Genomic DNA, 16,286 nt, shown 5'->3' on the forward strand with positions numbered 1-16,286 from the left:
ATCTGAACTTTAGCAGACATTCTCGCAACGTTAACCAATCAGGAGCTTGCTCTTGTTGGGGCGTGATTTTAACGTAGTGCCTGTTTTCGGTGTCTCCAGGGAAAATCCTCCTACCGACAACAGCTCATCAAACTGGCTCACCACTGAAAGCTTCCATCATCCAGGTATAGTTTCTGGAGGAGTTAAGCCTTCCTAAAGCACATAAACACAGCTACTCCCTCAATAAAATCCATGTTAGCCATTTAGCAACGAAGCTAGAGTCATCGGGCAGACAGAAGCCCCACCCATGATGCAAATCTATATCCCTTGTGAAGTAAATTTGACACGCGAATGAAGCACGTAAACTCAAAATGTTCACGCGTCTATTTACGTGCAAATAGTGTGATTTATTTGCTGATTCCACATTTGGTGTGAACACAGCATGACCCTCCAGAAAAAACAAAACAAGAAAATCTCATGAAGCAAAAATGACAAAAAAATAAAGTGCCAGTAATGACCAGTCATTGCATTGGTTTTATTCAGTTGGTGGCTATTTTCATAGGATGTAGAATAAATAAATCTATTGTCTGTAAAATTTCAGCTCAACATACATCATATTTCAAAGTTGACCATATTTTGGTGTAATCAAAAGCATTTTTGCGTGTGTCCCCTTAAATGCAAATGAGCTGCTGCTGTCTAGAAGTGGGCAGAGCCCTTACAGTCTGCTCAGACACTCCAGAAACAACAAAACAAGCAAATCTTATGAAGCAAAAATGCTAGAAATAAGTGCCAGTAATGACCAGTCATTGCATTGGTTTTATTCAGTTGGTGGCTGTTTTCATAGGATGTAGAAAAAATAAATCTATTGTCTGGGGAATTTCAGCTCAAAATACCTCATATCTCAAGGTTGACCATATAGTATGTTGGTGTGATCAAACACATTTTTTGTGTGTGTCCCTTTAGATGCAAATGAGCTGCTGCTTTCAAGAAGAGGGCGGCGCTTTTACAGTCTACTCTGACACTGCATTAGTAGATTAGGATTGATTTGTTGATAGTTGTGTATTGTGAAGTACATGTATTGTGAAGAGTGCTCTACTAACTATTTGTTGCATTTTTGTTCATTTTCAAAAGATTATTTAAGATTAATTAATCGGTTTAGGCCTATCAGAATGAAGAGAAAATCTAAGAATCATGCGCAGACACCATGGACAGCAAACGTCTAGTCAGTAAATGTTCAGCAGACAGTAAAAAGACAGTATTTAAATAGCCTGTGTGCTCCTGTTTCCTTGTTCGAAGCAACTATGCCTGGAAACGCAAATATTGCGATCTTTTCTCTTTGAAATAGACTAGACAAAAAGTGATGCTCGCGCACCCACTCTCCTTTTAAAACATGTCTGTAGCAGCAGACATTCTTTGAACAGATTATTAATGGACCGATGTTAACCGTGTATGTGTGATCATCCTTTCATTATCGAAATAATTAAATATATTATTTCATTCAAATTTCATTATGTGAAATATAAACTAATTGCTATGCAGCACTATGAAACACACAAAAACAACAAACAAATATTTGAATGATTAAGGAGTCATGTGGACATAACACAAAATCGAAATCAAGTCAGTATAACATGCTATAGTCATATTTATGCATTTAAAATATATTTTGAGAATGGTGAGTGGCTAGTAAATAAAACTATTACAGTGCTGATCAAAAGATAATATCATGCCCTGCAAGTATTTGATGTAAGAACAAGAAGAAAAGCACCAGTTTTCCATGTTGTCTGTGATGTTCTAACAATCTAGAGATCTACAGATTTGAAAGTAAGCAGATAGGAAAATGTAAATTACCTTTGTTCAGCAGACTAGATAGTGGGGCCATCGAAATAAAGTGTGACCAAACATTGGGATGAAATATTTAGGTGATAATTCATATATTCATATAATCAATAATTACTTTGGAGCATTAAAAAAACATGCGATTAACAAAATGGGTGGGGGGTGATGTGTATGAAATACAGGAGAAAAACAGTAGTGTTGACAGGTATGCTGAAAGTTTGTCCTCTTTTTTTTTTTTTTTTTTTTTTTTTTTTTTTTTCCAAGCACTTAAAAGTTGATGTCATCCTAAACACCTCAAGTTGACATTTTTAATCACCCTCTTTTTTCCCTTATAATTAATGTAGCCTTGATGGTGTTTTTCTAGACTATGAATGTGATTAATCAAGCGACAAACCTTTTTAGAGATCATACATTTTAATGAACCGTATCACACAGCCGTTGTGTTTTAGCACAATGCCTTATGAAAGTATTAAATCCATAGGTAAGCGCAAAGCTGCTTCCCCTCAATGCATGGCTGAGATCGCTGTGTTTGCACAAAAACAACTTCACTAATGGATTCGGCTGAATTTTGAAGAGATTCTCTGTTATTGATCTGAGCATTAAAATTCAACGTTGTCTGGCTTAACGCACAACAGGGGAGAAAAAAGACAGGCTTGAGTGTGTCTGAATTTTCAGCCTAAATCGATGCTTGTTAATAGTCACTCAGCGCAATCGCAGTCGTCATCAGTGTCAAGCAGATGAGCTGCAGAGGCGAGTCCAAAAAAAGTGTGGTGTGGATTAATGTGTGGGGCTGGTTGGAGAAGGAGATTGTAGTCAGGCGGTTTGATCATGAGGCCGTTTGTAAAATTATTAGCCCGCCTGTGAATTTTATTTCCAAATATTTCTCAAATGATGTTTAACAGCGTAAGGAATTGTTCACAGTATTTCCTATAAAAAAAATTCTTCTGGAGAAAGTCTTATTTGTTTTATTTCAGCTAGAATAAAAGCAGTTTTAAGATCAATATTATTAACCCCTTAAAGCAATATTTTTCAGATTGTCTACAGAACAAACCATCTTAAGTTAGCGTAATTATAATTAGTTCAAGACTTAGCTTATGATTTATAATAAGTTTGTTTGCATGCTGTCCCGGGAGAGAGCCCTGAGCTAAAGGGATCCTCGAGCCCAGGTCTTCCTCCCGTTTGCAGGGAGAGAGGGGAGATTGAGCACAGGTAGATCTCAAAAACTCTCCTGCTGATATGGATGAGGTAAACTACTTTGAGAAGGCAAAATACTGATGCTGGGGGCTGGACTATGGTGTCCATTTGGCTTAGTTGGTTTATATATGACTCATATATTTGGACGGTGGGAGGGCGGTGCATTGGACGGTGGGTTGGAACTAAACTGTTTAACACCTGTGACCTTAAGGTTACATATTTTTGAGGTTTGAGTTTGCTTCACTTTTAATTTATTAGATTTTTTTCATAGATTTTTAATTAGTATATTTAAACAATACTTATTTTAAATGTTGGGTGGTTGGTTGGTTTGGGTTTTTATCGATACACCAACATACCAAAAATATATTCTAGTAAATTTCTGATAACTCTGAATGCAACATAAAGGCAGGCATACATGCTGCAAATTCTGTGAGTTGGAAGATTGTATGTTCAGTGGAACATACAAAATATTCATTGGATTTACTCAAAGTTCCTTTAAGGCAAGTCATTTCACCAGGCGTCCATCTTTGAAATTCCTCTCGGGCAGTATTCTTGGGCATTCTGTCTGAATGGGGAAACATCAAATTCTCCAAAACTGTTTGACAAGCTTACCATTACCTTACATATTTGGAATCACAAATAAAATTAAACAACAACTATCTCAATAGTTTAGTTTCTAAATGATTGAATCAAACAAAATCTGCAATTTTTCAGGTTGCCCGAGCTAATGCGCAACATCAACCTCATATATGGCAGTGTTACACATTATCATCCTCTGAATAATGCTTTGTCAGATCATGTTGGTCTTCAGGAGTAATTCACAAATTGGTCTTGATAGTGAATCTCCTCCAGAAATGAAAGTGACTCTTTGTTTACTAGTTTGTGGGGCGTTTGAGTAGTTGCTGTGATGTGATTTGCATTTGACATGATGGACTGTACCTCTCATTAGTTTCATACAGATTACAAAACCAGAAAGCTTTTGTTTTTAAGTGTAGTTGGTTCATTTAAAAGCACAGATGTCAAGCTTAATGTACTGTAGATATATTTCTTATGTGTCTGTGAAGCAAGTATTTCCTGAGATTCCAGTGTGTTTGTTGACCACAAAAATTTTCCTCAAAGCACACATCTGGTACGAGCTTCTCCCCCAAAGAAACGTCAGTCTATAGTGATCGATGATTGGCTACTGTACTAGTAGACGGGGCTCTATTGACCGTTACACTTTTCCCCATTCAAAACTATACAAGTGACACGTCTTGTGTATTCTTGAGTCTTTGATTTACTACATTTTTTAGGGTAAGTGGTTGAATTTAAGGCAAGGCAAGTTTATTTATATAGCACATTTCATACACAGTGGCAATTCAAATTGCTTTATATAAACAGGAATAAAAGAAACAAGTATAAGAGAAATAAAAACAAATAATAAAAATGGTAAAAAATAAAAACATAAAAACAGATAAAATGTGTTATAAAAGAATGAAAAGGAAGAGAAAAACATAATAGTGCGATCTGTTAGACATAGCACAGTGTTCATTCAGTAAAGGCACAGCTAAACAGGTGTGTTTTCAGTCTTGATTTGAATGTGCCTACTGTTGGAGTACATCTGATCATTTCTGGAAGCTGATTCCAGCAGCGAGGGGCGTAGTAGGTGAAAGCTGATTCACCCTGCTTTGACTGAACTCTTGGAATTTCTAGTTTATAGGATCCTAAAGATCTGAGTGATCTGTTAGGTTTGTATTCAGTGAGCATATCTGTAATGTATTGGGGTACTAGGCCATTTAGTGATTTATAGACCAGTAATAATACTTTAAAATCTATTCTGAATGTAACTGGGAGCCACTGTAAAGACCTGAGGACAAGCATGATGTGCTCTGATTACCTGGTTCTGGTCAGAATCAAACAGATTAATTTTAGTATTGTTCAACTTAATTTGTTTGTTTAAATTCAGCCCATATAAATTAATTACAACCACTTACCTAAAAAATGTAGTAAATATAATGAATCTTTTTTTTTTTTTTCAGTGCACTTCACGAAAATCGTTCGGACATAGTGATATACTATGATACAATTTCATGATCCGGTGACTTCCGAAGCAATCGCATGAAATTCTTCACCAAAAACATGTACAGCCCCTCTTTCTCTCACTCTCTTACTGTCATACAAGCTTGTACCCTTTTTTTTATTTCGTCGAGAGAAGTCGTATTGAAATCGTTAATGCTTGTTTGATCATGGCTCATGTCATGTGAGAGGAATTTACGAGCAGAGCGGCTTACAGGCTCCTGATCATTTTTCAACATGTCAAAAAAGTTTGTAAATTCGGTAGCTTATACTGTAAGTTCCTCTCATAAGGTACAAGCCACAACCATCCAAGCAATAATGATTTCCACACAACCTCCCTTGATGGGGAAAAAAATCATGTACAATCGTACAACAACAAAAATTTGCTCTGTGTATCTGCCCATCTAATTTTTGTACTGATATTATTTACATATATTTTTGTTTGAGACATCAAACTAATTCCATAAAATATCACAGAAGTCATTAGATACACCACAAATGAGATAATAAACTGGTTTTGGTTCAGCCAGGTCCACACAGTACTATTTAGGCTAATATTTTGCCATTTGTGATGCATTTTGAAAGATCCTACATCTTTTGATTAGCAGTTTGATTTTTTTTGTACAACCGTCAATTAATAACCATTGCAATCAAATGTAATTGTATTTGATTGTCATTAAATTGAATTGCAGTGTCAGCAGATTTGCAAATCCTGCAATGTAACAGCAATCATCAAATAGTAAACAAGTCAGAGCATAGAATTTGACAATGCAAATAGTGTCACAACAACAAACCATAACTTACTCCAAACCAAACTTTATCCATTTTTATTTTCAAGACGGGACATTCTGGATGAGTCTTCTTCCTGCATATGTCTGTTTTTAACAAGACCTGAGTGTCAAAGAGGCTGGCTTTAATGCCATCTGAGATCCCGCAATGTGACATGACTTACAATATAGCAGACGTGGTGCTCTTACAGTCTGACAAGTAAAAGATTGTTATGAATCGTACTGTGCGATTCAGTTAAAAAAGATCCATGAAATACAGGCAGGATGGAAAGTGACATTGCGGACAAAGGAAAATATATTTGAAAAAGTGTGAAGCATTTTAATTAGACTAGCGCCTGTTATGTTTTTTAATGAACTGTCAGGTTTTCTGGTAAGAGGTGAGTTCATCTGAGGACATGAGGAAAAAGTGCAGCATCTGCTCAGAGCAAATCATTTGAAAAAGTCTGCTTAATTATACTGTAATATTTTGTGATGAATTTCTATTTGCAAGTTTAATATTTTAATCAAATGTAAATAATTTTTCCAGGTAGGTTTGAGGCTGTGACCAGATTTTGTCAAATTGCAAATAACAAAAATTGGTCCGCACTTAATTTATTAAATATACAAGAGGAAATATAGAGACAAAAGTTTCGGCTATGAGCCTTTGTTAAGGTAAAGATTCTTTTATTAATTAAATTTAATAAATTTAGACAGTCTACCCTGTACATTCTCATACAGATCACAAGTGTCATTATAGATAGCCATAACTACAGTATGTCTTTAATACAAAGGGGGATATTTTTGAAAGCAATATTACCTATTTTGAATTAATTTAGAGATTTTCTGACATAAATAAGAAATAGTGTGCTCAAATGTTTCTTATCTTGTCACATTTATGTCGTATAAATGATTAATTCAGTATTTCTTTTCAATATCCACCAATTTGATTTTTCTTTTTTTGTAGTTTATTAAGTAATGTATATTTTATATAGCGCACAACGGCGCCAGTGTGCTCCCACACACCAGCTGTAGGTGGAGTGCGGAGACAGTGATAGATCCAATTCAGTGGATGGGGATGATTGGGAGGCCATGATGGGTAAGGGCCAACGATAAAAGGAATTTGGCCAGGACACCAGGTTTACACCTCTACTCTTTACGAGAAGTGCCATGGGATTTTTTTTTAACCACAGAGAGACAGGACCTCACTTTAACGTCTCATCCGAAAGACGGTGCTCACTGACAGTACAATGTCCCCTTCACTTTACTGGGGCATTAGAACTCACACAGACCGCAGATTGAGTGCCCCCTGCTGGCCTCACTAACACCACTTCCAACAGCAACCTAGCTTTCCCATGTAGTCTCCCATCAAGGTACTGACCAGGCTCAGTCCTGCTTAGCTTCAGTAAGTCAGTGGGTCTTGGGCTGCAGGGTGATATAGCTGTGGCAATTGAATGTGTTAAGAAGGTGTTACTGTTAGTCATTTAACATTTCTTTAAAAAAATAATTATTAAATATTCTACTTGTGTCTTCTACTCTTTTGCAATTAAAAGCTTTTTAAATGTCAGTACAATATGAATAGTTTTGATTATTGGGGGGGACTATATATAGTATAAATGCATGACAAATTGCTGAGGGACAAATGAAAATGCAAGGCTTTGAAAGCTTTTGCCTGGTAGATGACAAAAAATGACATATGATTTCTCCCACAGGACTGGCTGAGTAAGTTTGGGTATCTTCCACCCCCTGATCCTGTAAATGGACAGCTACAAACTAAAGAGGCTCTGACGAAGGCCATCAAAGCCATGCAGAGGTTCGGAGGCCTGGAGGAAACAGGAGTGTTAGGTTAGTATGGTGTCATTTTTGTACATGCTTTTATATTAAGGCATAATTCTCTTAAATTTTTACTCACCCTCATGTCATTCCAACCCCCTGAGACTTTGATTCATCTTCATAACACAAATTAGGATACTTTGAATGAAATCTGAGAGCTCTCTCATCCTCTATAGACAGAAATGGTCCAGATTCATTCAAAGTTCAGATGGTTGAAACTTGGATGGTTGCACGATATTGGAAATATCTAAAAGTTTTTTCACCAGATGGCATTAATAGATCTTTTTGGAAAGAATTTGCTAATTCAAGTTGATTGGGAATGATTCTGTAGGCAAATCATGCATGAAATATTCAAAACAAATTACAACCATATAAATAAAAGACCAGAGATGAAAGTGGGACAAAAATGGGAGAAACATTGAAGGCCGAACATTGAAGTTCGACTCTGTTATGGTTAAACTCTGGAGTAACTCCACAAATCTCATGTGTTCTAAACTGTGGCTTCTGTACTATACTCAACATTATTTCTCTCTACAGTGTCAGTATAGGGTACGCATTCACAAACACTGTGCACTAATGTGTACTCTGGATGCTAGGCATACATCAGCAGCACACCCAAGCGTGGCACATGAACATGCCCCCTATACTGAGGAGAACAAACCGTTAAATAAAGTGGTTATTTTTGTTTTATGTGCACACAAAAGAATTCTTACAGCTTGAATATATTCGGAATCACTGAATTATAGGTCTGTTTTGAGGATGTTTTTGGTATTTTCATGGATTTAGAATGAGTAAGGATCATTTTTGTTTATGTAGGATGATCTAAAATATCATAATTTGTGTTCTCAAAATGAAAGAAGGTTTCGGGGGTTTGGAACAACATGAGGGTGAGTAAATTAAAGTCCTGTGAAATGCTTTGAAATGTGTTTTTTTTTAAATTCGATCTTTAACGAAATCTCAACTGAAACATGAAGATGGGGTGGGGCATAAATTAGCTCCTCCCCTTTAAAGAAACAGCCAATAGCATTTAGTTTTTATCAGAGCTCTGCAGTGAGAGTGATTGAGCTCAAGCACATCAAATGAAAACTAAATAAGAAGTGTTTTTTAAAGGTAAAAGACTTGTCAGATATTGTAGAGCATGGTTAGAAGATTTGATGAGAAACTGAAATATGATGTTGACCCGTTTAGGCAGAAGTGACAAACTGGAAGCTTTGGACGTTTGTATCCTCAATGCGAATATTGTCACGGTTTTGTAGCACACTAGATTATAGATATGACTAAGAATAACATACAGATACTAACATCTGTAAAACTTTATTTTAATAACATTAAATTAAATTATTTTATTTTAAAAACTGAATTTTAGAGTTAGGGTTAACTTTAAATTTCTGGCCCATGCTATCCTTGAATTGTTGGTGGATACAAATCGATTTACCAATTATTGATTTGATAATAATAATAATAATAATAATAATAATAATAATAATACATTTTATTTAAAGCGCCTTTCAAGAAACCCAAGATCACTGTACATCATATATATTGTGATGAAAAGGAGCCTACCAGCTCATCTTCAGTGGAAAATGTGAGTTTGTGATGGATCAAAAAATGATAGCTTACTCCCTATTTTAATTTATTTATTTTTTATTGCAATTTTAGAACACAGAACATACAAGGGCAATAACATTATATTGACATCAAAACAAAATATAAAAATAAAAGAAAAAAAATTACAACTATTCAAAGATTTAAGACTTTTAATTTTAATAATTAACAGTTCTTTTTGCTTTGGTATTTTTTCCGTTTCTTTTATCGTACATGGGTAATGACCTATTTCTGGTTTAAATTAGGTTTTTTCACTGCCCATTTACATTTATGAGTCATTTTTCCCATATATAATGAGCAAATTAACAATATACAAAATTTTGGAGTTGACTGTATTCTATTAAATAAAAAAACATATTTTTCTTTGAACTCCAATGCCATATTTGTACTCTGCTTAACAAGATCACACCAAAACAATTGTGTAAATAAATGATAGCTTACACGTAAAACACGGTCGTGCAAAGTGGTGCTTAATTATAGTGCCAAAAAGTCTATCCACAGTGAAGGTATACAAGTGCAAAACAAACAAAAATCTGAAAAGTACCAAAGAAACAACAAACAGGAAAATAAATCAGAAAAATATACTCCAAATATCCAATATATCTACAAAAACAATGACAACAGTATATATATATATATATATATATATATATATATATATATATATATATATATATATATATATATATATATATACAATTCAATAATTTAAAATTGTACAACATATATACAATTCAATAATTAAAAAATAAACCGACAGTATAAAAACAGAGATGATCAAATACAAAGACAAAATACTAAGTAGTGCAGTAGTAGTGCAGTTATAAAGTTATTTTGAACAGATTTGACCTATATTTTACCCTATTTTTAAAGTTTTTTTTCATAATCAATAGCAGATTCACCAATAAAAATAACAATTTTAAGAGGAAAACAAATTATAAGTTTAATTAGAGTGAAACTGTATCCTAATCAGTCAGTTGACTTAGTGCATATAAGGACATGACAGAATGCAGAAATATTATATTTAGTATATTTAAAAGTAAAATTACTTTGTTTGTTTGTTAATTAGGGCACAAATGAGATGCTACATAAAGCCCTAATATGTAGCTTGGCTATTAGAAAGCAAGGCAAACTGACACACACTCCCAAGTACATCAGTTAAACAGAACAGCATTAAAAATATACTGTAAATAAAACAGATTCAATTCTGAATCACACAATACTGTTGTCTCTAGCTAGAATCTAATCTTGTTTTATATCTAGTTAATAAATAATTTATATTCAGCAAAAAAAGGTTACATTTGTATTTATTTTCACATTTTTATAGCTAGAAATCATAAGCTAAAGTTTGACATAACAGCTAGAAAAATTTTAAATATATTCTAAAAATATTTAGAAGTCAGAGCTATTCTAGAGAATATTCTGGTTCATTCTTGTTTTATAGATACAAATAATTGATTTTTATCCTTATTATTTGTTACCAATAAACATTGATTATTGATAGATATTATCCGTATTGGTTAATAATAAGCCAATATCCATCATTTTAACTAATTCAGATTTTTTTTTCAGTCTTATATCCTTTGAATTATTTACAGAGGGAGAAAAGCATCATCCTCTCTGCATTCTGCACATGCATCCGAGTCTGTTTTTATGCATGTATGTGTTTCCCTGCAGACCAAGCAACCCTGGGCTTAATGAAGACCCCTCGCTGCTCGTTGCCAGATATGTCAGAACCGGATCTGTCAGCAGGCAGACGAAAGCGAGCTCTGGCTCCTCAGAATAAGTGGAACAAGAGGCATCTTTCCTGGAGGTACATTCGCTTGTATTTTTTGGACTCAGACTGAGTGATTTCTGTCAGACACATATGAGATGCAGTCGATACATTTCAATTCAATATTTGCTTAAATTGAAGCCTCGCTGGAAGTAAGAGATGATGGAAAGAGACTGAATTAGTGATGCAACAAGAAGTCAATTCGTGGCCAAGGCTGAAAAATATTCAGCTGAAATTATAGCATTTCACTGCCGTTTAGGCTGTTTTTTTAAATGGCTGACATGTTTATGCATCCTTGGATAATATTTAGGTTTAACAGCTTGAAGATACCAGGTTAGCTGTTGTTTTATAGTTGTAAAATATTTTGTTATATTCTGGTTAGATTTTAATTAGATCTAAATTAGATTTTTTTAGGGCCGTAAAATTATTGGGGTGTATTCTTGTTTTATAGTTATAGAATACATAGAATTGCTTGAATACATTAGGTTAATGGGTGACATGATGGCTCAGTGGTTAGCACTGTCTACTCACAGCAGGAATGTCGCTGGTTTTAAGTCCCGGCTGGGTTAGTTGACATTTCTGTGTGGAGTCTGCATGTTCTCCCCGTGTTGGCGTGGGTTTCCTCCGGGTGCTCCGGTTTCCCCCACAGTCTAAAGACAAGCGCTATAGATGAATTGAATAAACTAAATTGGCTGTAGTGTACTGTATGTGTGTGAATGAGAATGTATGGATGTTTTCCAGTACTAGAATGCAGCTGGAAGGGCATTCGCTGTGTAAAACAAATGCTGGATAAGCTGGCAGTTCATCCCACTGTGGTGACCCCTGATGAATAAAGGGACTAAGCTAAAGGAAAATGAATGAATGAATGAATGAATGACTACATTAGGTTATAAACTGGTTTATATTCCAAATTATTATTTTAGATGTAGATTATACAACTTAAAAATATTGGGCTATATTTTGATTTCATGGCTAGAAAATGTGTTTCACATTATAGTTTTATAATTATAAACATCATATTTAGAGTATTATATTTATATTCAGATTATTATGCATATAAAAACAACAGCTCTTGTTTGGAATTGTATTCTTTTTTTTTTCTGTGGCTAAAAATATTGGACCGATTTCTTGTTTTATAGTTTACAGTTCAAGTTGGTTTTAAAAAATGTAATTGTAATTAATATAAATATAGTAAGTATGGCTAGAAATGAGTTTGATTTGTTATTGTTATAATTTACTGGAGAATATTCTGATATAATTCTTTAGTTGTAACAGTTTTGTTTTATAAGATATGTTCTCATTTAAATTTGAATTTGAATATATTAATATATTGATTTAAATAATAAATAATATTTTGATTTAATAGCTAGTAAATATTGGTTTATACTCTTTTATCTTTAAATAATTTTATCAGTATTCTGATTTAAGAGTCAACACTTTTTTGATAACAGAATATTCAGCTTATTGAGACACATCTTGTGATTATTTGCCAGAAACTATTGTGTTGTGTTTTATCTGTATAATTCAGGTTGAAGTCTTTTAGCTCTATTTTTAACAATCTAAGCGCAACGTCTAAAGCACATGGTGCAAAAGCAGGGTGTCTGAATCCACTTTTGCTATTTTATGTACAGAAAAAATACAGAAAAATACGTTCTGCGCCGTGGCGAATGGTCCAACAGGGTTGTATTTATTCTCTTAATGAGTTATGAGTGTGTTTTGAGCTTAACGTTCAATAAACCAATCAGAATCTCATCTCCCATTTCTTTTAAGAGTCAGTTGCGCATTGCGCATTTGCTATTTACATGGCGGACTTTGAAAGTGGAAAAACTGAATGCTTCACTAGCTAAACCAACCATAATTGTAAATAATTCCTAAAATCAGAGGGCAATATTAGCACACTACTCATGTAGTGTGCATAAACCTAACCATAAGCCTAAATTTAACTTAAATGGTAAATGTATCCCTTAATTTGCATTGGGTGATTGGAATGTTGATCCAGGAACATTTCCTACTTGGTGAAATCAGGTTAGGATACAGGGATACTGTGAATTGTTTTCACAAATATTGGCCTGTTCTGATGTACTAGCTACAGTCATAAATGTTGGTTTATAATCCAATTTGATAGCATAAGAATAATGTCTTCTGCTGAAGCTATAAAATAAATATATTCTGATTTTATGGCTTGAAAATATTGTCTTAAACTCTGATTGATATTCTGAATCCATAACTAGAAAATATTGTTTTTTATAGCTGTATAATACCGGTTGACATCTTCATCTTCCAGAGAGATAATATTGGCTTATATTGTGATGGTATCAGTAGTGTTGAGTATAGCAGAGAAATGTCATAAATCCCTCAATGCAGACTGTTTCAATTTCCATCTGAGAAAGGCTCCTGAACACCGCTGCTTCTTGAGGCTGTCTGTTTTGAGGACAGATTGACAATGTGAATGTGTCTGTTCTTAAAGCATGTGCGCGTGTTGTGTGTAATACTGGCTTTTGTTTACAGACACTTGTCTTGGGTTTTATACTGTGTTCTTCTTCTGTTTCTCATTACAGAAGCCCACTGTGATCTCACTCTCTCTGCGTTGTCAATCAAACAGGCATACACTCCTACTACCCATATTGTGAAATACACCCCTGGCGTGGATTTAATTGGTAAAGCATCAATGATTAGACATGTTTAGAGTTGTTTCATGACCTGGTGAATTAGGTCCCCACACACGTTCCCCAGTGCCGGGAAATATATTACCTCACAATCAATATAACATTTCCATGAAAAATTAATCCGCTTCCTCAAGCACACGGCTGAGAAACATGTTTTTTAAGGATCTATTTCAGATCAAGGGGATGCTTTTTTCCCCTCTCCATTTATTGAAGATATTTCAGCCCTCATTTAAATGGCTTCATCGACATTCCCTGACTTTTTAATACCTCATAAAATAGCTTGATTAGTGCTGTTTTCCTTCCTTAAAAGTGGCAAATTCAAGTGCTTGTTGCTTTAATAAACAAAAATAGACTTTCGAGTAAGTGCAGGAGGACTAATGATTAGTATGTTTGGTCCTGATTCATAGAAGACATTTTTAAAAGTATATATATATATATATATATATATATATATATATATATATATATATATATATATATATATAGATATATATATATAGATATATATAGATATATATCTATATATATATATATATATATATATATATATATATATATATATATATATATATATATATATATAGTGCTCAGCATATATAAGTACACCCCTCACAAATCTATCTTTTAAATTCATATTTTTAATAGGAATCTGTACAATATTATATTTGTGCATATACATTAGATTAGTCAGTACTAAAGCCAAATTTGGAGCCTATCTAATATCATCTAAAAACTAGTACACCTAAATTTATATGTTCTAGAAAAATATTAAATACAAATTTTAAAAGGAGGAAAAATCAAGAGAAGCAAAAAAAAGAAAAATTTGTTCAATTTTGTAGGTCGTAATTTTTTTTTTTGCAATTTTTGCTTGAATTTAATTGTATTATCTTTCAATTCCTAAATATGTTTGGTGACTAAAATAATATTTTAATAAATATATCTGTTTAATAAATCTGTTTTGTTTAAATTGCACCAAAATACATTGCCTATATTCACTGAGAAATGGATAAAAACATTTATTTTCAAAATGTGGTGTACTCAATTACGCTGAACACTGGATATACAGAGAGAGAGAGAGTCCAAATGACTTCTATGGTATAGAAAAAGTAACATGCAAGTTCATAGGGAACAGAATCTGTTTAACACATTCTCTTTTGTGTTTCTGGAAGAAAGAAATCCACATTGATTTGCTAGTCCATATAGAATTTGATACATGGTGAAAAATATGCAAATTACATATATGACATACTAGTTTATATTTTAATTGTAGATATATAAAATATGTAAATATGCAACATATATTTCGAAATATTGCAAAATTTGTGACTTTCTTGTTATTCCCAACCATTGGAATTATAAATATAAAGGACAATTTCACTGTATTTCAGATCATTTAATCATTTATTTTTCAGCAGACAGTCGTCTTTGCTTTGTTTTGGCTGAAATAAAAGCAGTTTTTAAATTAAATTTAATTTTATTAGCCCCTTTAACCAATATATAGATTTTTTGTAATTGGTTACAAAACAAACCTTTGTTATACAATGACTAAACTAAATGTTAGTATCTTGAAAAATATCTAGTAAGATATTATGTACTGTCATCGTGGCAAAGATAAAATAAATCAGTTTTTAGAAATTATTGATTAATGTAATTAATGTAAAATAATTGATTAATACTATTATGTTTAGAAATGGGGCATCACGGTGGCGCAAGATCGCCTCACAGCAAAAAGATTGCTGGTTTGAGGCCCGGCTGGATCAGTTGGTATTTCTGTTTACATGTTCTCCCTGTGTTCGCGTGGGTTTCCTTGGGGTACTCTAATTTCCCCCACAGTCCAAAGACATGCAGTAAAGGTGAATTGAATAAGCTTAATTGGCCGTAGTGTTTGTGTGTGAATGTGAGAGTGTATGAATGTTTCCCAGTGTTGGGTTGTGGCTGGAAGGGCATCCACTGCGTAAAACATATGCTGGAAAGTTGCGGGTTAATTTCGCTGTGGCAACCCCAGATTCATAAAGGACTAAGTTGAAAAGCATGCTCGCAAGAATGTTCAGAAATGTGTTGAATAATCTTCTCTCCGTAAACAGAAATTGGGTAAAAAAACATAAAAAAATTAATAACAAGGGGACTAATAATTCTGACTTCAACTGTATGAATACACATCATTATAGCTAAATAAAAATAGTTTCCTATTTATTGAAGAAATTTCAGCCCACATCTGAATATCTTCATTAAAATTGCATGACATTTGCTGAACAGGCCTCATGAGATGGTCTTGATTAGGGGTTTTCCTGGTAAATGTGCCACTTTAAAACACACAAAATATATGTTTGGTCTAGAGTCCCAGAAGACATATTAAAAAGTGGATATTCTGGTTCCCATTTACACCCAAACTACGAGATGGGGCGGGGGGGTTAATAGAGAAGAGAAACATTTTGATCACCAAATGTATCTTCTTTTAAACTCATGCTAATTTGAAACAAAATAAGGGAAATCTTAAGAAAGTATAGGGCTTTATTTTCAGATTTTGGCTTGCATTTTATAGTTATAGATTATATATATATAGTTATAGTTATATTG

General features: G+C 33.6%; 1 protein-coding gene across 1 annotated transcript in view; it reads left to right on the forward strand.

Annotated features, from left to right (window-relative positions):
- Nucleotides 1-16,286, forward strand: part of mmp17a (matrix metallopeptidase 17a) — a 166,074-nt gene that overhangs the window by 72,636 nt on the left and 77,152 nt on the right. The window contains exons 2-3 of the mRNA XM_056446307.1: nucleotides 7,544-7,676; nucleotides 10,947-11,082. Of these exons, the coding sequence (XP_056302282.1) occupies nucleotides 7,544-7,676; nucleotides 10,947-11,082 (269 nt within the window). The remainder of the gene's footprint in view (nucleotides 1-7,543; nucleotides 7,677-10,946; nucleotides 11,083-16,286) is intronic.

This window comes from Danio aesculapii, chromosome 21 (genome assembly GCF_903798145.1).
Source record: "Danio aesculapii chromosome 21, fDanAes4.1, whole genome shotgun sequence".
Classification (NCBI taxonomy): Eukaryota; Metazoa; Chordata; class Actinopteri; order Cypriniformes; family Danionidae; genus Danio; species Danio aesculapii.